This window comes from Siniperca chuatsi, linkage group LG4 (assembly GCF_020085105.1).
Source record: "Siniperca chuatsi isolate FFG_IHB_CAS linkage group LG4, ASM2008510v1, whole genome shotgun sequence".
In the NCBI taxonomy this organism is placed as follows: Eukaryota; Metazoa; Chordata; class Actinopteri; order Centrarchiformes; family Sinipercidae; genus Siniperca; species Siniperca chuatsi.
Window position 1 is genome coordinate 13,427,833 of NC_058045.1, and position 23,781 is coordinate 13,451,613.

The 23,781-nt window shown below is 40.0% G+C and overlaps 2 protein-coding genes and 1 long non-coding RNA gene across 6 annotated transcripts in view; 1 reads left to right on the forward strand and 2 right to left on the reverse strand.

The window, feature by feature from the left end:
- The window catches only part of LOC122875179, a 19,596-nt gene extending 15,354 nt beyond the window's left edge, over window positions 1-4,242 (reverse strand). The window contains exon 1 of one of the 2 annotated variants that reach the window (XR_006377765.1): window positions 4,061-4,242. This is a non-coding gene — a long non-coding RNA (uncharacterized LOC122875179). Of the gene's footprint in view, window positions 1-3,563; window positions 3,689-4,060 lie in introns of those variants that run through there. The other variant, XR_006377766.1, reaches the window with a different exon arrangement.
- ttc23 (tetratricopeptide repeat domain 23) lies at window positions 3,598-14,121 on the forward strand. 3 transcript variants are annotated; one of them, XM_044194045.1, is made up of 11 exons: window positions 3,598-3,987; window positions 4,252-4,417; window positions 4,998-5,121; window positions 5,381-5,528; window positions 5,625-5,750; window positions 10,191-10,362; window positions 10,535-10,640; window positions 11,027-11,154; window positions 11,445-11,594; window positions 13,301-13,383; window positions 13,585-14,121. In XM_044194045.1, the coding sequence occupies exons 1-11, from the start codon at window positions 3,929-3,931 to the stop codon at window positions 13,697-13,699; spliced, it is 1,377 nt and encodes a 458-aa protein (XP_044049980.1). In that variant the 5' UTR covers window positions 3,598-3,928; the 3' UTR covers window positions 13,700-14,121. The 3 variants fall into 3 exon arrangements, with proteins under 3 accessions (XP_044049980.1, XP_044049982.1, XP_044049983.1); XM_044194047.1 differs by having other exon boundaries at window positions 5,016-5,121; XM_044194048.1 differs by having other exon boundaries at window positions 4,257-4,417.
- synm (synemin, intermediate filament protein) lies at window positions 13,929-23,760 on the reverse strand. The gene is made up of 4 exons (XM_044194028.1): window positions 22,460-23,760; window positions 20,323-20,447; window positions 18,444-18,523; window positions 13,929-18,139 (listed from the first exon to the last, which is right to left on the reverse strand). The coding sequence occupies exons 1-4, from the start codon at window positions 23,255-23,257 to the stop codon at window positions 16,110-16,112; spliced, it is 3,033 nt and encodes a 1,010-aa protein (XP_044049963.1). The 5' UTR covers window positions 23,258-23,760; the 3' UTR covers window positions 13,929-16,109.
- Between the last annotated feature and the right edge of the window lie 21 nt (window positions 23,761-23,781).

Consider the following 23,781-nt stretch of genomic DNA (forward strand, 5'->3'; position numbering starts at 1 on the left):
AGGTGTCATAGTTTTTAAGTAATACCTGGATTATGGTCTGGATTCTCTGAAGCTCTTTTCCAGAAAGTAAGTGGTGGAGGGATCATAAATTGTAGGGGCTATCTTGATTAATTAAAATGAGAGATAAAAGTACAAAGAAAGTTAGGGGAGGAGGATGTAGACCTGCCAAAATTCACTCTAAAAACAAATTATCTATTATGTATCTGCCCATCCTGCAGAATGTTAAAATGTCCAAAGATGTAACAACCCAGGAACCCAAACGTTCTTCTAACAAATGGCATATTACTGATCTATAAAGTATTAACTCATTAACCTTTTGTAAAGTATGCCTTATTAGAAAACTGTACCAAAAGTTACAGATGTGACTGTAGATCTCTGGAGAGGATATCTGAAAACACATACACAGACAGTGTGAAAAAACCATTAGATAGAAACTAAAGATGAAAACACAACGCTTTCAGTAATTTGTCCATTTGCACTGTATACCATAGGTTTACATTGCAGCCTCACAGTGTGGTTGGGATAAAACAGAAGAATGATTAGAAGTGTCTGAATGGAGTTTGGCAAGGGTGAGAAATTTTAAGGGCTCACCCTTCACCTCTCATCATCCACCCCCACACACTCCCTTGAATGTCTACACATACACACAGATGTCAGAAAGGTCTGAGTGACTCTACCCCTGTCACTGGGTGCCTGCTGTGAAAACAGCACCCCCCTCCCCTCTCTCTCTCTTCTCTGGACGCCAGCCTGACATACCAGACCTTGTTCGTTAGTGCATATTTTTACCCACCGTTACTAAATTAGGAAGCCAGAGGGAGCAAATGGAGTGTGGCTGCCAAGGCAGAAGAAGAAGGGTCTGATCAGGCCTGGGTTTGCTGAGGGCCCATGCCAACCGTACCAGCTTCATTAAGAGCCACTTGGGTTTCAGAAATAGAAGCCCAAGAGGGACCGGGGCCAAACAGAGCCCTGAATGGACAGCCAAAAACTCACGGGACAAACAAACAAATAAACGGGTTGTCTCATGGCCTGCCAGAATCAACCGGCAGCAGCCATCCCAAGGAGCCATAAGAAGTTATCTTAGGCAGTCTTGCACACAAAATGTGCCCTGCCCCGGGTTTAAAAGTGGTGAAAGTATACATACTGCCAGCCTGATACAGAATAAATTAACCTAGAAAGCTGTCTCCAGAGACCAATTTCTCAAAGCAGCCACAGAGACGTTACTTCTTGTTTATTTGGCATGGATTTTGGGCACTGATGTAAGAAAGGATATTTTCACAAGGAAATGTACATTTCCTCTTCTTGCTATTGGCATATATCATTTATGTCTATGAAAGTACAGAATGATGTGGACCACAGGTATACCATATCTGTATATTTAAAACCATGCTTTATTTGAATTCTAAATAAAAGCCTTCTTCATCTCCATCTACACTACAATTCAGATCTATACTACAAATAAATATTATGCACATTATAAAATGAAGATTGTACAGCACTGAAATAAACTCCTTGTTATATAATAAATAAGTAAACAGAGGGGAAAACATGTTGCTATGTAAAATATTTAATCAGTTTTATTTGCAGGAGATTTGGACAGAAGACAGAACCTGTGAGCAATTTTTTTTTTTTTTTTTTTTTTTAAATCTCTGGCAGTGTAGTGTGAACCACAAACAATTATAAAACACTGTAGGAAAATTTGCTTTTTTACAAAAGGTTACAAAACCATAGAAGAACATCTCTCAGATTAATTGTTTAACATTTCATCTGAGTGGCACCTCTCAACCTGTGCACTACCATCAGTCCATTTAGCACCCATTCATTAAAACTAATGAGCTATAAGTGTTGACTTTGAACAACTCAATGTTGCCACTCCTATACAGTATATTAAGCCATAAGGATATAGAGAATGTATGGCCATAATTTCTATACAGGATGGTTTTGATTGACTGACAGTGCTGCAATTTTTTTCTTCTATTGATGCATGATGATGCATTTGATTATATGGCCCTTGCAGGTAACTGTCATAAAAAAAAAACTTGTCAGGCAAAATCATGTTCATGTTTTACCATTTTTTACTGTTGGCATGTGTATGTGACAAAATTATGGTTAACTAAAATTATGTAACATCTTCAGATGACTGAGATAACATGGTCTGATATGCCGAGGACGCAGTTTGGATAATACTGAAAAAAGAAGGATGGCCCTGGGGTTTACATATTACCAGTTTAACTGTTGAAGTGTGCATGCCCTTAGGAGAGGCCAAAATCCCAGCCATTACTTCTTAAAAGAGCCAATAATAATAATACTCCCTTGAGCACAACTGTAAAAGCCACAGTATATCTGGGACCATTACGCTTGTGTTACTATACTGACATCTTGTGGAGATATTAGAATACTACAATTCATATGTTCAAAACATGCTAAGAGTTCTCACATAAATTGTACAACGCTCTTGAGAGAAAAGACCTGATGTTTCTATCCTGTTTTTAAGACTTTAGATTGCATGGCATTTCAGTAAAGCTGTGCCTTGAGAAACAAGTAATTAGGAAAAAGAAAATGTATAACATTTACAGTGTTCATAAACCACTTTTAGACCAACAACTTAAAGTCACCTCCAGCTAAGCTACACAAATTTTCTGCATTCTTGCTGGATCCAAACACTAGAACAACAATGTAAAAGGATTTCAACAGCTGATATTGCTCTGTTTATGTATACCTCATCTGTTCATGAAATCCAAAGGTTTATTTTTATTCTAATACAACAGTTACTACTACTAGTGTGACTACTACTACTGATAATAATAACAATAATAATTGTTGAATTTAATTTATTTTTCTGTATCCCTGGGACAATAATAAGATGATGGGCTCCTGTTAACACAACCCAACATCTATCCCCCCCTCTGCATTATGAACAGTTTTTGTTGAAATACTACCTGGCCCAGGTATGATGTGTAGTAATTTGATTAACACAAATTATCTCAGGAATTTAGAACATATCAGAACAAAACTTAATTAAAGTCTTGAAATCAGATTTCGACACAAAGGCCCTCTATAAGACAGGGCCTAAAGATCAGGCAATATGATAATGGAGTAAAAAATATATAATGGTGTCCCACCCTAACAGGTGCAATAAAGTTAACAGGAGATACAAAGCTGTCCATCAAGCTGGTCTGTTCAACCCCACACAGTCTTGAGAAAATGTCTAATCAGGCAACATAAGCAAAAACACGCGTGGGTGGAGTAGGCTACGGAACATGCTTCTCGGAGTAGGGGCTTTAAATTAGCAGAAACCAGTTAACACACCCATGTGCACTACGTGCACGGCTTTTGAGACCCCAAATTGTGTGGCCAGGGCAGTTACCGTTACATTTTAAACGCCTAGTCTATGTACCTAAAAACGTTAAGCGTATTTTCAGCTTTTGTCGGTTTTATTAGAAAATATGTTGTCATAATTATTAATGTAACGTCAATGAAAGACATCTAAATTGGGTTATTAAAAAACAGCGCGGTTCTTGAATGCATCCCACTTCCTTTACATTACATTGCGTATGTAACGTTACCTTAAGAAGGCTTTTCCAGTGATGGATGCTCTAGTTCAGTCCCATATCGACGCAGCCCATACAGCAAAGTCAGGCTTAAGGAGGCTAGCTCCTGTAAGTCACATGCTTTTAGAGTTGAATTTTGTGGCACCATAGCGTATCACGTAAGATAGTGTGTGCTGTTATTTTAAGCCCAACCGTAAAATTCTCCGAATGAAATATTAAAGTGGAACAGCAGCAGTTGGTCACGCTAGCTACTGTAGCACGCGCAGTGTAACCACGGAAACAAACATAAAGAACACAAACTGCAAATGGTTCGGCTGGCGTTACATCCATAGACTGAAAACGGTTAAATCCCATACCTCTCACACTGATTGTTTGTAACAATGGCTGCTGATCACGCAATGACAAAAACACGATCCAATTCATCCGAGTCTCCGGCTGAGTAAGTGATTTGTTCTTACTAACATTTTTGGTTAACCCGTGGATCAGTCAAGATAGTTGTTGATGGTACTTACCCCACGGAACATTAGATAAAAAGACAAGAAAAAGTGTCCAATAGAGTTAACTGTGTCCTCAGTAGATCTGTATGTATCTATAAAGTGAGTTTACTTTGTAGGTTTTAAGGAGCTAAACGTTAGCATGTCAGATAACGTTACTAAAAACTGCTCTCCTCAAATGTATTGACATACCTTACCTTGTTTGACAGAATAGGAAGCACCAACGGGGACATGAATGCATCTCCTCCCCGTGACTCATATGTGTTGAGTCCCTCACAAACAGGATATGCTAAGAAGGAATTTATTATGATGCCACCTGAAGAAAAGCTTAAACACTTTGACAGCAGAGCTCAGGCCCATGAAGACAACCAAGAGGTGTGTACAGTATAGGTTGCACTGACAAATTTATATTACATTCATTGCATTGTATTTTGCAGTTAGTTACGGCCAGAAGATGTGCTTTAAAAACTTGTCCTGCAGACTATGGTCTAGTTCACAGGGCTGATGCATATTAATGAATCTAGCTGTATGCACACCCCAAAGGCTGCAACTAATAATTATAGCTGAGTATGTTTACATGCGCATTAGTATCCTGGTTTTGAGTTTTTAGTACTCCAGGTAGCATATCCAAGTTTCTCAAAACCAGGGTAAGGCCTTATCCAGATCTCTGAAACCAGGATCATTTGTTTACATGGGCAACATGTAACCAGGATACGCTTGTGCATATACTATAGGAGACATGGCCATTAGAGACAAAACTGTGTTTTCTTAAGTTTGACCTTAAAGTTTTCACTAAGGTTGACACCCAGGCAAGTGAATGATTGACATTAGTTTCTAAAAGCTAATCTAAGCTCTAAGACGTAACACAGAAGTATTATTGACATGGCTATAGGTGCATGGTACAGTGGGCTGTCAAGAGAAGTGATACTGACAGTCATTTACTGTATCTGCTCAGTTTGATGCTTGTATCCAGGACCTGGTGCGTTGTGTGGCTCTGACTCGGCTGGTATATGGGGAGGGACATCTGAAACTAGCCCAGGCCCATGTCAGACTGGCTAAAGCGTATTTCCACTTCAAAGGTAATTTTAAAAAGATTATACTGTGAGTACATTGTAAAGCTTAACTGCAGATTATGAAATTGATTTTCACAAATTCACCACTTAAGACAGATACAGATTTAGCTTCTGCATTAGTAATATTTCATGTGGTGTTACTTTGCTCTAATAATAGCCAGCTAATGAAAGGATTGTTAATTGGGGATAATGTTAAGATGATGTCCAGATTTAGAGTTAGCATGCTGTTCAGTCTACACTCAATGATGGCTCTTTGTTTCCTCAGGCTGGGGACTGCAGGCTCAGGAGCACTCGGCCCTAGCCAGAGAGCTGCTGCCTTTCTGCTCCTCCTGCAGGGGTGAAAAGCTTGAGTTTCTCACGTGTCTCCTGAGTGTACACCTAACACAGGGAGGTGCCTCACTGCTTACAGCCAAATATCCTTGCCATGATATGTCTTACAATAATGTATTGGATTGAACAGAAATATCAACTCAGATAACAAGCTGAATAAGTTCTTGACTCTTTTCGACTCTTGAGGAGGCAGAATCCTCTTTTCTGGAGGCAGAACAAGCTCTTGAGGTGCTTCATCAACACAGTGGCATCAATCAGGAAGAGAAGATAAAGACTGAGCTGGAAATCTCCACTGCTCTATCCAGGTTCAGTCATGAAAAACATTTTGTGTAATATTTTTGGATATTCTGTAGCACAGCAGATATGTAGTCAAAATAGAAAAGTGGTAAATATACAGTGGATTAGAGGCTTTAATGCTGCATTTGCAGGCTATAGTTTGTAATAGCAGCTGCTACTCGGTTGTTCGCCTTGCTGTCTGGTAACCAGGTGATTTGCTCCATTTATTTCCTATAGTATCATGTTCAAGCTGAGCCAAATAACTTGGTGCTATTCCCACTTAAAAGGTAACATGTCAGATGTTTCCGGGGCAATTGTTATTATAACTAAATAATATTTATTTTCCTAAAACTCTCCAAATTTCAAACACAATACATGTACAGCACATTAAAGTTTGGCCACAAGATGGCGATATATTCCTGCAAATATTCATAAAATCAACCTTCGACATGGTTTTTGGTGTGGAGTGTTTTTTTGCTGACTGAGATATGGCAGTGAAAACATCATTATTTCATGTTCGTACAAACAACAACTTGATTAACCAGGATTTTCCCCTGTTGTTGTCCAGTCCACTCAGCAGTCAGTGTGGGTGTTTGGTAATGATGCTTACAGACCTGCTGGGTGGAGTTTCTGCATTGCCACTCATCCAGTTATATATGGGAGAGAAGCATTTCTCCCTTCTCTCCATATGCTTTCTGCCTTTTCCTTTTCCTTTTTCTTTCTCTTTAACTGCCTCCTTAATTATTAACCCCCCTCACCTCATACCACACTTGCCTTTACAGTCTGGTTGACTCCTTGATATATTGTAAAGCTCTGTATCTCTCTGTTAAATGCCAGCTTATTTGTTTACTTCACACTGAATACCATTTCCATATTATTGATTTGTGTCTACAATTGTAAAATATGCATTTGTAACATGGTGGTATTGACAATAGAGGTCCCAAGGGCAGCACTACATGCTCAGGAAAAGATTAAAGACTTAGTGAATCATGGTGGAGACACCAAGCACAGACATCAGGTGCAGGAGAGACTGATAGTCTGTGTGGCCTGGCAACATAAAAAATAGCAGGCACTTGTCATAGCTTAGATAACTGTGGGTGAAATTAGAAGCATAACCAGGAAATAAAGTATAGTCTTACCTGGGTTGAGATTACCCCACTAAGACTTGTTAGTCTTAGACCCATGTTTGAAAAAACCTGTTGCGAGGCAACAAGGAGCAATACTCCTGCAGCATTTACAGTAAACAAGCCTTATCAGTAGCTGAGGTGAGCTACACACATAGGAATTTGTAAATGATGCCATCTTGGTCTGTTTCAGAGAGTCAGAGTTTGTTGACATGATGTGTGTAATTGAAAAAATGTGCAGACTCTGGCTGGTGTGTAAGCCTGCTAAATCTCTTTTTGTTAAGTGATGACTAAGAATTTGGCATGCTTCTAAAGCTCTGTCAGTCAACACTGTTGTGATGGAGGGGAATGTTCCCACCAAAGCCTGCAACAATAAAGTAAGCTCAGCTATCTTATAGATCCTGGTCCAAACATTCTGCTCGGTTTTAGATTCACACTCAAGGTGTACACTAAGCCAGATGACATATTTTATTCAAGAAAGCTTTATCGTTGGCTTTAAATTTGTTGTGTGTGTGTGTTTTGGCCGTGGCTGCAAAGAGGACTTATTTTCTTAGATTCCTTATAACCGCTGTGATAAATCTACATTTTAGTTGACAGATTTTATTTAATTAAACATTTAGAGAATGGACTTTATAAATTCTCTCTAACTGAATAACACATTCACAGAAATCCTTCTATATTCTCTCCTCCCTGTATTATCATGTTCATGCATCATATTAATTGAAATGCACTCTCTATTCCCAAACAGAATTTATGCTGTTGCGGTAGTAAGTGGCCCTGTTACCTTATCTACTGTACATACAGTATGTATATGTAGGCTATTGACTGGATTCACAGACAGTGTAAATACACAGCAAAGCTACTGTATGCCAAATACCAGTGGTATCCTTATGCTTGGGAACCAGAGTCTGCTTGTTTTTCTTCCAAAAATGTAGCTCTTATCTAGATGTAAAATTGTCTCTGATTAGTTGGCTGAAATAAAACCAGCAGGGATTTTGTTGTTGATGGCCATGATTGAGAGTTACTACCGAAGACTGAATGGGTAGTTTAGTATTCTTCTCCTCTTTTACCCATATCTACCTGAGGCATACAATAAAAAGCCTCATCAGTCAGAATGCCATCAGTTTAAAGCACCATACAGATTTGCTGGAACAAGCTGCTGTGTTTTTATCCCTCTGTTTTCACTTTGGCTTGGCCTTACTGTATCATTTTCCGAGTGGAAGCCCAGAGCAAGCTTACGTCAACTATGTTCTGGAAACGTTTACAAAAGAGGACTGTGTGGCTTGCTTGGTAACACAGCTACAAATCCTTAATTATATTAATTTCCTTCCCTGTGGGCTCTTAGTAGATTTCAGTGGGATGTGGCATATTACCGTTCTGCCAGGAAGTGTGTAAGGATGCAGAGTGAATGAGAGTATAGAGGGGTATTGTCTCTGTCTGTCCATGCAGGCAGAATGGCAGGACTCTCGAGCCATGCTGGAATGTAGCTCTGCTTCAGCCATCGCTACTGCCCTAAAAGGACCTGAAGTGCCTGCCCTATGAACACTTATGGGCGGGGCATTCTTACTATCTATCATGGCATGTTAGGATAATCTTGGATTAATGGGAAAATTCAGAGAAATTGGCCATCACAATGTTTTTGTAACCTGTGCTGCTGGCATTTAACCAGTGAGCCATGAATACCCACATTCATGTGGTCCAGAGATGTGAGATGTGAGATGCTTGACATAATACTGTCAAGCTTAGACTTCCGGTTCCTACACAGGATAATACTGGTAGGCAAGCTGGATAATACCTTAAATCAAATGGTATGCTTTGACAGATTGACTTCAGTGTGCATTCTGTAGGTAAATTGATTGTCGTTCAGATAACCACATACAAGTTACACCCTGTACAGTGTGGATGTTGGCTGATGGATTTGTGAAAGGGGGTTTCCTGTACTGCTGTGTGACAGCAATGTAGCTTGAGATTGTACAGTAGCGAGTGTTGTGCCCTCTGAGAAAGGCCTCCCCCTTGACTGGAGAGCTGAATTAAATTTAGAGTCCATTAGATGGTTTGAAGCTGTTAGCAGAGCAGCCTGATGGATCCAGTGTCCTTGCAGTGGTTAAGGCTGTCATCATCTCATCCTCTCTCACCACTCTCCCACCCCTTTTTCTCAGTAGAAGCTCAAGCAACTCCATAGTACAGCGTGACAGGAAGAAACTGTCTTTTAAAAGAGCAAAGACTCGGTTGTGTGCATCAGCAAAACATGCAAAGCCCTTGACCTTGGTAGCAATAGCACATGTGCAGATGGGTGACAAATTGTTATAAAGTAGATGTAGAACTCTGAGCTACCCTTGTCTCATCAAAGACCATGCTTAGATATTCAGCTTTGCTTTGGTGGTTTCCACTGAGACTGTGAGAGTATCCCCTAATTTAGACACCTCAGAATGAGAGTTTGAACACACTGCAGGAGTTATTTGTCAGAGTCTGAGAGGCTGTAGTTAAAGCGAAGGGGTTAGGAGCAGCGTAACCTTCAGTCCCACAGGAGACAGTTAGAGACTTGTGAAATGATGCAACCCAAAACAGTTAGAAGGGCAATGTGCAAGCTTTCCCAATTATAGTCTGCACTACACCAGACTTCAACTGCAGCCATCAGCCAAAAGCCTTCACCACTCTGCTGGGTCTGGGTTTGGCTAGAGACCAAGCAGTTCCTTCAGTTATGTAAAACAGGCTCATAGTAATGAAGGATTATGGGTATATACTGTACACTGATCAGGGCTCTCACGGGTCCTTGAAATCCTTGAAAGTTTGTGAATTTGAGGGGGTAAAATCAGGGCCTTGAAAGTTTTTGAAAATAGACATAAATAGACATGGGTCATTGAAAGTGCTTGAATATTTTGTGCAAGATCAGAAATTGAAGTTCTTTTGATAACTTAAAGTAACATCACTGCAGCACAATTAAGAAGCGCAGTGCCTCTCTCTCTTTTTAATTGTTTTCTGTGAGCTTCTGTAAAGCCTGCTAGTTCTCATTATAAAAATTCTCAGTATTGTAACAGTAATTAACCTTTATCCATGTCTCAGTTTATTACGTGTAGGGTCCTTGAATTTAAGGGAAATGAGCCTTGAAAGTCCTTGAAAAGTAGTCAGTGTTATTAGATTGAAAAATCTGTAATGATTTTACTGTATTGCTCAACTACACTTTGGCAGCGCAAATCTTTTCAAACACAAACTGCCTGAAGCGTTGCTCTGTAATCATTGCTCTGCCCTGCTGCCTTATATAGTAGGCTGAACTTGTCACTGTCTTTATGTTTGTCTTTCCGTCTCTGACAGTCTGTCCATTTGTGTGTCCTCTCTGCTCTATAGGGTCTATAAGAGACAGAAGAGACACGAGGATGCCTTAAGCCAGTGTGAGAAGTCTCTGCAACTGCTCAAGGACTGTGGTCAGCCAGAGAAGATGTGCTCTGTCTACAGGGACATGGCCGCCATTGAACAGGATAAAGGTCATTTGGACCGAGCCATAGAGCATCTCTCCAAGGCAAGGGGCATATCACTTTACTGTCACTGTACGCATCATACACAACTCACAACATATATAAACACATGAGAGCTTCTTGAGACGGTGCCAGGCTTTGTTGTTAGGTAATGTTCCCACACCTCTTATTTGGTGATATGTGTTCTGTTTTATTTCATGTGGGTGTTTCTGCTAGGCTCATGCCATTGCTATGAGTCAAAGCCCAGAGGAGCTAGAGGGGGCTAAGATCTCCCACAGCCTGGCCCTCATCCTTTCTGCTGCAGCAGAGCCCCATCACAATGGTGAGTTTATTCACAGACACAGACTTGTCCTGAGCGATGTGCAGAAGGGGTTAATCAGGATTTCAGTCTCCCATTGTCTTCCTATATGTGAAATTCTTTAAGATGGTGTTATGGAAACCAGAGTTATAATAGCCTTATTGAAGACATGTCCAAGTTCAGTCATGTCGGTATGATTCACCCATGTCAACTATCTCAAGGCAAATGTATGCTCCATGGTAGCTACATAAAGTATAACATCTCTAAACTAAGACAATTAGTTTACAGATAAGGATTTATGTTGAAAAATCTATGGCATTGATTCTGTAGCAGAATATGTTTTCTGTTATTCTGTCAATTATTGCCTTAATTTAACATGCATCATTTGTGTGTGTTTGTGTCTGGTGTAGACTCTGCAGGTCAATACTATGAGCAGAGTCTAAGTGCATACAAAAACTCTGCGGGTCCACAGGATCCAGCCTTTCTCGCTGCCCAGGATGATTTCTGTCGTTTCCTCCTCCTCAATGGCCAGCAAGAGGTTACGGACACATGCTTACAAACATACACATCTGTGAGAACAGTGAGACAATGCCACTACAGTGATTTCCACCAGGAAAAGAGTATCATAGACATCTCATATTTTTGCTCATACAATTTTGAAACCCACAGCAGATTTTCATTAAACACATTTTTGTTCAGAGAGCAGCACCATGGAAACACCATCAGAGTTTGTGATTGTCAGGGGATTTATTCCACCTGCTACACAGGGTGTGGCTCTCACCACTGATGGCAAGAGAGGATTTACCTATTTTCGATGTATCATTTCAGAGATGTGTGGAGATCCAGAGAGCTTCTCTCGCTACAAAGAGATCTACATTCGGTGACCCGAGTGGTGAGTTAGCAGACACACTTCAGCTGATAGGAAGTGTGGAGATGACTGAGGGCAAGATGAAGCAGGCCCACAGGACCATGACAAAGGTAATCACATGTTACAGAACACAAACAGCACAACTAATGTTTGTCTTGGTTACAACCTCTAAATGCATATTAGAAATGCTGGACAGAGTAGAAGTTACTGTCATCCAACATGACCCTGCCAAAGTATTTGGGATGGTTTAATAAAAGGCCAGGAGTCAGTGGGTGTGTCCATCTACACCAGTGATATGCCTGCTCAAAATATAAACACAAAGAGTCCCTGTCATATTGAGATGAGCTATTTCCACCATCCTCCCTAAAGCTCAGTGCTATCAGAGTCGCATGCTAATCTTGGAAGGGTGCCGTGTGCAGAGCTGCCCTCTCTGGTGTAAATCACAGAGTGACTTTGTGTTTCCTCAGTCTGGATGGAGCCTGACAGTTGGGCAACACAACTTTGGAAGGAGAGTGGCAGTTTGCTAACTGCTGTCAATTAAAGGGACACCGACCCCAATTAGTGTGACATGCCATTTTGTCGTTTGAAACAAAAGTGACTTCCCTTTCAGCACACATGTATTGAATAAACAGTAGCCTTTTAGTTAATTTAACCATGTTCCTCCTCTATATCTGTTACGGTTTTACTTTATTCCTTATGTAATGAGTGTTTTTGTTTTTCCACATACAGTATGTGTGCACATGTTTGCCGTATGAGCTCAGTTCTGCCACCCATCAAATATACTAAAATACACCAGTAAAAGGGGATTTCTTTCTACTAGTAATGGCATGCCTGTAAGTAAAGGAGCCCGGTTGTTATGTTGATTTGTTATGATGCAGAGGGGGTCCAAGTCCCCCCACTGACAGGGTACGTCAGGGCTCACTCTCTTTACACAACATCCGACTGGTAACCTTTCTGAAATACACTGACACAGAGCAGATATGTCAGGACATTTTTTTCCTGTCATCATGACACTATTCGCTCTCTGATTGAGTAACTTTTGTTTTTCCAAAGGAAGCCTGGCTCATACAGTAGATAAAGTACTTACTCAAAAAACATAAGAGAACAATGGCACACGCAAAGACATACACTTGATATTTCCCCCTTCCTCAGTAGTGCTGCTGAAAAAAAGGCCTTCCATTACATCAACCTTAGCAACAGTGAAAACATCCAAGAGGCCAGATGGATCTGTTCCAGATTACCGAGTGTTTTACTTTCCCTGGTGACAAAGGAAACTTTTCGCTCCCTCTCTCCTGACTTTAACAAAGTTCTCTTCACATCTTGTTATTTCTGATGATTGCAGAAATGCAGCCAAGCTTTTATCATGTCTGTTGTGTCACTGTGTGTGTACACGCGCTGTGTAATCATATACATGTGTTAAAAAGACTTTTCTGGATTTTGTTAAATTAGACCATCTTTTCCAATGTCATAGAGCTAAGCAGCCATTGCTCATTCCTCTCATTTGATTTGACCAAACTAAATGTAGAGTGGAAAATGACTCAGACTGCTTCTTAAATTTGTTGAGTTAACTACCTCAGATTCCTGGGTTGTTGGTTTGGAGTCCTTGTAATAAATCTAGCAGATCCCTCTTGTTGATCCGACACTTCGAGTGGTCAGCACAGGTGTTATCTAAACCTTGGACTGCTACAGTGGTTATTTTGGGATGTTTAGTGCATTCACATGTTGCTAGGAAGTATTTATTCCCCTCTGAGTATGAGTTGCACCTCTCATCTTCCACTGACCATTCACTCTGCTGTCATTTTTCTTTTTATTTTAGTGCCTGGAGATCCAGAGTTTGTTGTACGGTCCTCAGCACAAGAAGACAAAAGCTACACAAAAAACTGTGGACATGCTGGCCCGGTAAATCTGCAGAACATTGAGTTATATTTACCACTAATTAAACTGTATGTTAAATTAAAATATTTGATTCTTCTGGTGATAAATTGCCAGTCAACTGGTTTTATTTAATAGTAAGTATTAATAGTTTTAAGTTGGAGTAAAAGGTGAGTTGAAATAACAGACATGTTTCAGTAATGCAACCATGTACTGTATGTTTTGCAGTGCACCAGAGGTGGCTGAAAGACAACAGAGGCAAGGTAGAAGGAAAACAAAACCTCACACATTTTCAGTTGTACCATCCAGTGGCAATGATGGAAACTCTATGTCGGACTCTTGAAATGTTCTTTTTTTGTCACTACAATAACCTTGCAGGTTTGCACCTACTAAGAACTACTGACATACTGTTTTGAAATGTGTCTGTCTGTCAGATAATACAGGTGGCTGCCACTTCTGAAAATTAGCTTCAGTTACACTAGTCCTGTCCACTGGCAATACATGATTTTGTATCATTTTGTGCATTAGGTGAAATAAGTTAGCTTTGAAGAAAAACTCACACTCAGAAAACATACCCACAATAGGTTTTAATTGGGTTAAGATATGAATCAATTCCCAAACAGGAGCTGGAACCTTTTTAACCAAAGCAATAATGCCATTTGTTCAGTAGAAATCATTATGTCAATAAAAGCAATGATGTTGGGTTGTCCATGGTGACAAACACTTATTGAACATTTGACTCAATAAACAATCTTTATACATCAATAGATTTTATGTATGCTGATGTACATATTTTTTATGCTATGAAATGGCACATGGTATCCAGATTACACTGTGTACATACATATACAGTAACCTAACACAGATTTCCTTATTTAAGTGCACTGATGTAATAGTGTTTTTGTTTTTATTATATTGTTTTATATTATTGCAGTTTGCAGATGAGATCATGTATGGAAATATGCTGTATCTGGGCACTTAAATGCAACAGATCTTTTTAATTAAGGTTTCATTTTGTAGATTTCTAACAATGAACATATTCATAAAAGCATGACATATACACTAAACATTGCATTTCTGCACATTTTTTGCCAAAAAGCTAATCTGTGAAGACATTGTTCAATAGTAGGTTAGTTAAAGTGTAAATTTTGCAGCCACTTAGAGAAATGTGCTAAACATGTAACCAGACTGTAATTATAGTGGACCATTTCTACCTTTGCAACTAGAACACAACAAACCCTAATGGACAGTCAGTGCCACTAAGCTGATGATCCAAAAATAGTCACAGCCATGAACACACTCTTATGTTAGAGCAAAGGTGAATCCTTCAAGCCAACACTGTGATAACCAGCAAATGTCGAGCAGATATGAGCAAAAGGCGTCCAGACAAGACATACATACTGTACATAAATTGGATGTGATTATATTTTCTTTAACAACACTATTGCTGAATCCTTTGAATTAAGATCATGCTACTTCTTTTCTTTTTATCTTACTATTCGCTTTTCAAATTGGCAGCCCTTTTTTGGATTTTTTTAATTCCCAATTCCCTAATCACATGTTCAGATCAAAATGTTCACTTTTGGGAAATTAGAAATGTATGGTATTGACACATACCATGTAAAGATACACATTTTACAAAACTGTTTCACATTGATTACATTGATCATGTAACCCGGCTTTGGTTATATAATTGGCAATTATTTTCTAATTAATCAAAATGTGTTATGTACCATTAGTTGTGAGTAAATTAAATAATCTGAAAATACCTAACTTTGAAAGTTACTTAACCACTTTTAAGTGCGCATTTACTTGCACTACACCTTGATTTCAGCAAATTCCTGCAAATTAAGACAAAATACTATCTTTTTCTCCACTCCCACTACACTGTCCTCAGCTTCAAGCTTAACTATATTCTGTACTCATCACTGACTACTGTAAAATAAACTATGGTGTTCCAGAACACAGTATATACTAAAACCATTCCATTTGGCAGCAGTGCCCAAGTCAAAAGAAAAATTAAAGGCCCAATCTGCAAACAGTGCACAGCACCTCATAACTTAAACTGTCATATGTTGGCTTGCATTAAATATGGACCAAGTAGATTCAACAACGTGGCAGACACAGCCATGATGTGATGGTTGATGTGATGGGGTGCTGTAAACTACAGAAATGGGCTGTTTAAGCTGTACACTGCAGAATGGGCTGTTTAAGCTGTGTACAGCACAGGTTAATACAAAAATAGAGAAATCTAGAGAGAATAAACAAATCTCTTCAAAGATAAACTGCAAGCTATAAAAAGGTTAACACATACCAGTGCACTACTCCATCAGTATTGACCAAGATAAGAAATTGCTATAATATGTAGATGTTACAATCCCAGTTTAAGCTAGTCCATATTAGTTAGCACTCAGTATTTTTTTAATATTAGTACTGCCACCGTTAATACCATAAAAATATGTATTATTCTGGTCATTTTAACTGAATAACTGAATTTTGCTTGAATCGTGAAGTGCTGTTAGGTACACCAAGTTTTAGGTGACACACTCTAAGTAGGTACAGTAAAAGAGTGCACCAAAATCAATTAGATATATAATGTTTAACTGCAAAACTTAAAGCATTATTACTGTGTCTGCAAACAGCATTAATGCCATGTGTGTGGCCTGCTGCGTCAGAGCAACCTCTGTATGTGCACCTCAACAAGTAACATTGGCAAGTACTGAGTTTGAAAATATTTTTGACTGAATTTTTTCTTAGTCATCTGTCGGGCTTTCAAGGTAAACTGTTGCAACTCTTTTCTCTTGAGAAATCTTCACCGGGGTCTCCAAGATTTGAGATTGCATCTCTTGCTCTGAGGCCACCTCAGCATGGCTGCCCTGTACGTCCATCTGGAAGGTGAAGGACTTTTCTGATGGCCCCAGTTTGATATGTCTCTCAGTTATTTCAGAAGCAGACTCTCCTTTGTGAGTGAAGACTTCAAACTCTTCACCATATGCAACATCCTCTTCTTTGGAGACTCTGAAGCTGTATCCTTCTCCTGCCCCACCCTGGAAGGCTTTCTCAAGCCCTAGGTCAGAAGATCTGATATCTGCCTCCAGCAGCCCAGAGTCTTCCAGGGTTTGAGACACGTTCAACTCTGCAACTATAGTCATGGTGCCATTGTCACTTGACTGTTGCACTTTTTTGACATCGACAGCCACATTCTGTGGACTTTCACTACTCACTTTTGTGAGGAAAACCAACTCCTCCCTCAGTGGACCCGACACTGAGCTTTGCAGCTTCTCTAGAGCTCCCTTCAGCTGATCTTTGGGCTCCAAAGAGTCCTCTCTCAGGAATTCAAGCATTGACTCCTGCACTATAGGGGAGACACGGACCTCTTCTTCAATGATGCACTCTGGGAAACTCTCTTTGACAAACGTGTGATCACCTGACATGAACTTGTATTCGTCACTTTCCTCTACTGTCACTCTTTTCGGGGGAAGGTCTTCATCTTGATAATACCTCTCATCTGACAGGTCATCTACGATACCATAATGGCCATATGAGGTAATGCCACTACCCTCCTCGGGTTCAGAAAGATTATCATCTGGTGTGGAGACAAAATACTCGTGAGGCTCTTGGTCATGGGAGAAATATGAAGATTCACTCTCTCTAGAAACCTCTTGAACTTGTACAGATCCACCCTTGCAATGATCTGTATCTGTCATGGAGGTTTTCATGGCATCACCATCACTCCTCTGAAACTGAGCATCATGAGGGACATTTTCTAGCTCCTCAATTTGGAAATATGTTGAGGAGGGCTCATAAAAACTAGATATGGACTTCTGTTCAACCTCAATCTCCTCATCACTGTGAGACTCCAGTGGTTCCTCAATGATTTCCACATTGACAGACTTATTTTCCAGGCCTTCGCCTCCCTGCAGGCCACTTAGCAGGTTCTTGATCATGCTTCCTGTTGCTGTGTCCTTGATGTCTTCCAGTGACACCATCTTAACCCCTTGGCTCAGTAGTTCCTCCAGTGCTGAGTCCTCAGAAAAATCCAGCTCTTCCTCCACTTTGGACTCCAGCACAATCTGCGTCTTAGTCGTGCCATCTTCCTGCTCAGTTTTCTCCACATGATACCTTACCTTCGATTCTCCCGAGGAGCAAACCTGAGCTTCCAAACCTGCTGGTTTTATCACTTTCTCAATGATCTCCTCCACAGACACAGAGTCTAATATCTTTTTCTCACTTGGGGCTATCATAGACTCTGTTTTCCCCTTATCTTTGATCTCGTCTCCATAAACATTATCTTTCTCTTTTTCATCTGACACTTTCTTTTTGCTTTCTGTCTCAGTTTTCATGCTCATCATTGGTGGTGACACCACTCTCACTGATTTGGTCTCTGTAGCGGAGGACTTGATGGGACTGACTTGGTTCTCTACCTGATAGACCTGTTTGATTTTCACTGTTTTCTCCTCTGTTGTTTTCTGCACATTTTGAATAATTTGGTTTTCACTCTGGCCCATTTGTTTATCTTTGGTGGCGGTACTGGTTGCAGGGGCAGAAGTGGCAGCCTGAGCTTTGGTGAATGAGATCATGTCCCTTCTGGATGCAGGACTCTGATACCGAGCTCTGCCTGCAACTGAAATAGGAATGACCCTAGAGGGACTTATAGACCCAGAGGGAGGCACAGGGGATCTTCTCAGGTTTGAAGTCAGTGCCTTGTACCTGATATCATTATGTTGTCTGGTGGTTAAGGTGGAAGCTCTTGGAGTGTAGGGATGGGCAGGCATCTTGATATCTGAGACAGAGAATGAATTAGCACAAATAATTAGGGATTTAAAGGAATAGTTCAACATTTGGAAAATATGCTTATTCTCTTTTTTTGCAAGACGTAGATGAAAAGATTGATACCACTCTCATATATGTTTGGAAAATATGAAGCTGCAGCCAGCAGCTTAGCTTCTCATCTTGTCATCACTGTGAGGTTGCCAGGCAACCAGTGAAGACTCCAGGAAGTCACTGCTATTCTAACTTTTAAAACTAGTCTTACAGTGTACTCTTGTGATCAACATGTAACAACAATAAATACTTAAATACAATACCTATTATTCTTTCTCTTTGATGTTGAGTCACCTTCCTATGAGCATCTGGCAGACCCACTCTCTCACCTTCCAGGAGTGCCCTGAGCAAATAAGAGACAAGACCAAATACATTTGAAGACAAGGGCAAATAAGTCATTATAAATCACTGTTTATCCTCCTATTTCAACAAAATAATTTTTTCCCATATATAGGAAAAAAAAGATCAAAGACAAATACCTCACAAGACGGTGTACATCAGTCAGCTCTGCCATCTCAACCCTCTCAAACTAAATGCAACAGGCTTACAAGACTGTATGAATCCAGGACCTGGCCATATAGGGTGGTAATCATCAAAAACATAACAAGCCACTGTCTATAATAATTAGCTTTAACAACTCACCTCTCCTTTGCCATGCTTCAACAAAAATATAACAGCAAACCAAAGTGCCTCACAATGGAACAACCTCTCCGAAGAGTGCCTTCCGAAAGACTGACCTAAAAATAACAGCTACAACGCAGGGCTGTCCACACTTCCCCATGAATCCCAAAGCAAAAGCTGACTCTTAGCACATACAAAAACACATGCCACCGCCACGTCTCTGAGCAAACATTCTGTCTATTCCAAAAATTCAAAACAAACCAGATGTGCCAGTGAAGAGTCTGCCATATACAGACACACTGGAGTGGAAAGTCTTCTAAAGAACTTCCTGGGAATTGGCTTAATACTGATAAAATTTTGGAATCCCTTAACAAATTCAACAACTGTTGAAGACTCCATAGATGTCCTGCGATATGAGGTAATGATGTTACAAGGATAACTTTAAAAAAATAAACTGGATATTTTCCTTCAAATATGAAAATACAGTATGTTTATTGACTGCTTTATAAATAACTTTGCCTTTCAGTAAAAATAGTCTGTTAGTATGTGACGTGCGTATTTTTGGCTATGAAGACTACACATGCCATACTTTTACAGGATATGAAATGCCCAATATAATTTGTCTTGCTTCATAAACACTTAAAATAAACCACAGAGAAAGATTAAACAATTCTATTAAAAATGCATGTGCTGTATTTGTAGTATTTATAAGATATAGTATAGATACAGTAAATATGAGCTTTTATCTAACTGAGTGGTCAAATGAGTGCACTGAGTGCCAAGACCAGCAGGAAGCTGGTTTCTTCTAATGTGTTTGATGAAATGACTAATTAAGTTAAGAGTAACTTCAGGCAATGGGGGGGCTGGTTTAACCAGTAATCTGTTCTTGAAAGCATGGAAATATCACTGAAAAGAAAGGATGAACCTTTCAAATTTTAGCCGACTTTCTTAATTTACAAAAAAAATCTTACTACTTTAATCCAGAAAGTTCTCAGTGTATTTTCACATGTACTCAGTACAAGTATGTTTTCATCACCATTAGAAAAAAAATCATAGTCCCAGTTCTTATCACTTCATGGTTCAACTCAGGTTTGGTCAGTGAAGACAGTTTGAGAATACTTCATCAATCACGTTAACAAGAAGTGTAGGACTGCTGTTTTTATATGCACCAAACTCTGCTCTGTTACACATAGTAACACTCTCCATAGGCCTTTTTCACAGAAGACATTTTGACATGTCGCAGTATAAAAAAGCACAGGTGTAAATAATAGAATTAATGATGGCTGAATTTCATTAAGCTGCTCCAGTTTCAGGGTCCTGGTATTGTGCATTGTAACACCATCATGTCTTACTGTGACATTTGAATAGAACACAGCCATCGTTAATGTTATTGGTAACACCTGTGCTTTTCCAGCTATGACAAGTCAAAATGTCTGCTGTGAAAAAGGTCTATTCTACTCAAAGTGATCAGTTAAATATCTGTTTTGACTGGACAAATGACAAAATAAATAAGCTCATCACCTGTAGGTAGCCACCTCCATGCCCAGATCCATCTTAACCTGGAGAAGGTGTTGATGCTCTTGCATCTTTTCTGCAATAGTGTCAGCCATCATGTTCCTCTCGTGTTCCAGCTGCTCAATAATCATCTGGAGGGGAAAAAAAAACGTTTTCACTTTGCACATAGTTTGCGCCGGTTAATTATTATTATTATTATTATTATTATTTGTTGTCTGCTGCTTCGGCTCAAATTCCTATGAGCTGGAAATGAGCTAGAAACACCCCTCACACCGTAAGTCCGAATGACTTCAAATTTCTCTTACAAGTCCAGCTCAATGTGCTCTACAAAAAAGCCTCTTGGACCACTAAAGTCCCCCCTAATTAGGTTTTCCGTCATTTTGAATTTTTTGAAAAACACATTTTTGACACACATTTTTTCCTCCTAAACCGTTTGTCCAATTGCTACCAAATTTTCAGTGGATCATCATTGGACGAACCTTATCAAAAGTTGTATAAAGCTTGTTGATATCTTATTTAGTTTTCGGAATATTGACCAATGAACTTCAAAAGCGGTGTGGCTCAGTGCAGAAATAGACCAAAGTCAACAACTGTTGGACCAATCATCACAAAACTTACAGGATCTGTCCACTTAACTACCTAAAACATTCCTTAAACGTTTAATTCAAATCGACCACTAGGGGGCGCTACAAATGCAAAAAACTGGGCGTGGCATAAGACAGATCAGACTGAATCAGAAATTGTTTGTCCAATTATCACAAAACTTACAGGATATGTCCCCAGAAGTACCAGAAACATACCTTGAAAGTTTCCTTCAAATCGACTGCTAGGGGGCGCTATAAGGGCAAAAAGTGTGTGTGGTATTCTTCGGTCTATATGTGAAAATGCAAAAAAGGGATATTTCACCGCTTTTGTCACGTCTGGGCCACATTTGACCAGGTCCAGATTAAAAGCTTTAAACTTCTAACGGACTGTGTTGGCTTGAAACCTAGAATTGCCGCTTGCGGCAATATTTTAATTTTACGTTTATGGTCTGTCTATTGAGAAAATACTGTAATCATTCTGCTCCCTTGTTAACCATAAAGTGTGTAACCACATTTTATTTTACTGCAGCCTACAGTGTTGTTAACTTTGTAAATCTGTGTTGTTTCTGTTTTGAGTTCCCACCACTTTTTTTGTATTGACTTCTAATGCAGAAAGATGGCGAACTGGCTAAACACTTCTTGTCAAAGTCAAAATCAAGTCTGATCCCACTAACAGACTGCATTAATCATTTGGACCACTTAATCCGGTGAATGCTTCTGTCATTTGTGCATTTGTGCCTTTTCCAATAACATTTAACATCCTACAACAGCTCAATTCTAAATTTTACCACAGGATTAAACTGTGAGAAATGTGTTTTTGTTACAATATTGAAGCCATCCCTACAGTGTGACCAGTGTAATCATTTGTAACTGACCGACCTGCTTAGGGCTCCATCTTTAGGAGGCTAATAAGGATTTGTCAGTCTGACAGCTAATTGGTTTAAGTGGCTGGTGTAATCTAGCAGCTATAAAGTACTGGGGAGGTAGAATGCCATTTAAGCTATTCAATCCTTTTCTACTGAGGTCAAATGTTGCACGCAAGAACCCATGCTTTTGACAGTTAAGGGAACACTTGTCAGGCACCACTTAATGTTGGTAATGTCATTATGTATGGGGGTTGGCAACATCTACTGCATGTGTATGTTTTAGGACAGGCTGAAGCCAGAATGACCCTAGTTACAGGATGTCATCATAGTTATTCCTGTTAGAAATTTCAGCCTTGATTGTGATGATATAATAATTATTTAGACAATCGTTAATGCTTATGAATCAGTTTGATCATTTGTAGCAGCCACTGACAGCTGCAGCTGCATCAGTGCCTTTAAGGATAGTGGGTGTGGCAGGGACAAGAGGGAGTAGCCTCTCCCCTCTCTTATGGCTCAGTGTGATAAAAGGGAAATTAGTCTGTCTGTGTATTTTTAATTTTTTATCACATTTGTATTTCGAGATTTCTTAAAATAGGAAAAAATACCATAACCTCTGGCGTCACTTCAGTCTCTCTGAAATATATAATAATGTGGGCTCTCTCTGTCTACTCTGTTTAATGGACTTTTCCTCACCTGATAATCACCGAACTCCACCCGGAATTTTTCCTGCATGTGCATCAGTTGTTCTTCAAGACGCGATTGAATCTGGCCTTGTTTTTCCGCCTCTGTGCGTAATTTGTCCAACTCTGAGGCATACAGCATCTTTTCCCTCTGCAGATCACTCAGCATCGCCTGGTCCGCTTTAATCGACTGCTCCATCTCTTCCACCTTCTGCTGGTACATTTCAAATGTCTCAATCCATCCTTCGGACAGACCGCGGGCATACTCTTGCACCTCTTCCATGGAGGCCGCCGGAGGTCCGCGATAAGTTTGCGTGATGATGGGTACCACCCGGGACTCCATCTGACGCCGGAGATGGTCCTTATCTCGTCTGTGCGCATCCTCTAAGCATTTATACTCGTTCTCTAGTTGAAATAAACGCTGCTGGAGTTCACTATTGGTCTTGTGAGCGTGGTGAAGCTCCCTCCCGCAGCTTTTCAGCTCGCCACTGATGTCGTTGCACACCTCAGTCTGCTCGCTGCACAGAGACTGGACCATCTGCAACTCCCGCCATAGCTTCTCCTTCTCCATCTCTGCCTGGGACTTTTCTAACGACAGCTGCCCCACCATTCTCCTCAGATCCCGCATCTCTTCCTTGTACTTCAGCTCCCATTCCGCCGTCTTCGCTTGTCTGAGTTTATTTATTTCAGTAATAAGATGTGCATTTTCCTGCTCCAGTTGCTTCGTTCTTGAAAGATACTGAACAAGTCTACTGTTGAGCTCTTGCAGCTGTTGTTTTTCGCTCTCAAAAGTTCTCTTGAAAGGCAACATTGTGGCATCTAATTAAAGTGAGCTTAAAAAATGGCCTGTCTGTATATGAATTCAGTAGGCAGGTTGTCCCGGTGTTATTTGCGTGTGCGTCTGTGGGCACAACTGTGATGTAATTGGCGATCAGTGGCCTTTGACAAGTGCAGGAGAAGGAGGCGGGTCCTGCCTCACAGGATCGTCCCAAACGCGCTGGCAGATGTTGTGCTGCATTTAAGTGCTGTCTGAAATATTACTCTCGCAGAAATAACCAAAGATGTGGTAAATATAACTGTGAGACTGTAAACTAAAAACTAAAGCCAGATGCTGAAAATGTGTCGTGCAGTAACATTAAATTAAACGACGTGGAAAAAACTGCACAATAGAGTATAGCCTACACATAAAATAAAAGGATAATGGGTCAAAATGATTGTCTTGTAGCCTATAGTTGCTACTTTTACTGAAATTTCTATATTGTTTTATAGCCAATATATGTTTACCTTTTTGTATTCATGTTTTGTCTTGCCTTTTACCCCCTTTTAATAAAGCAA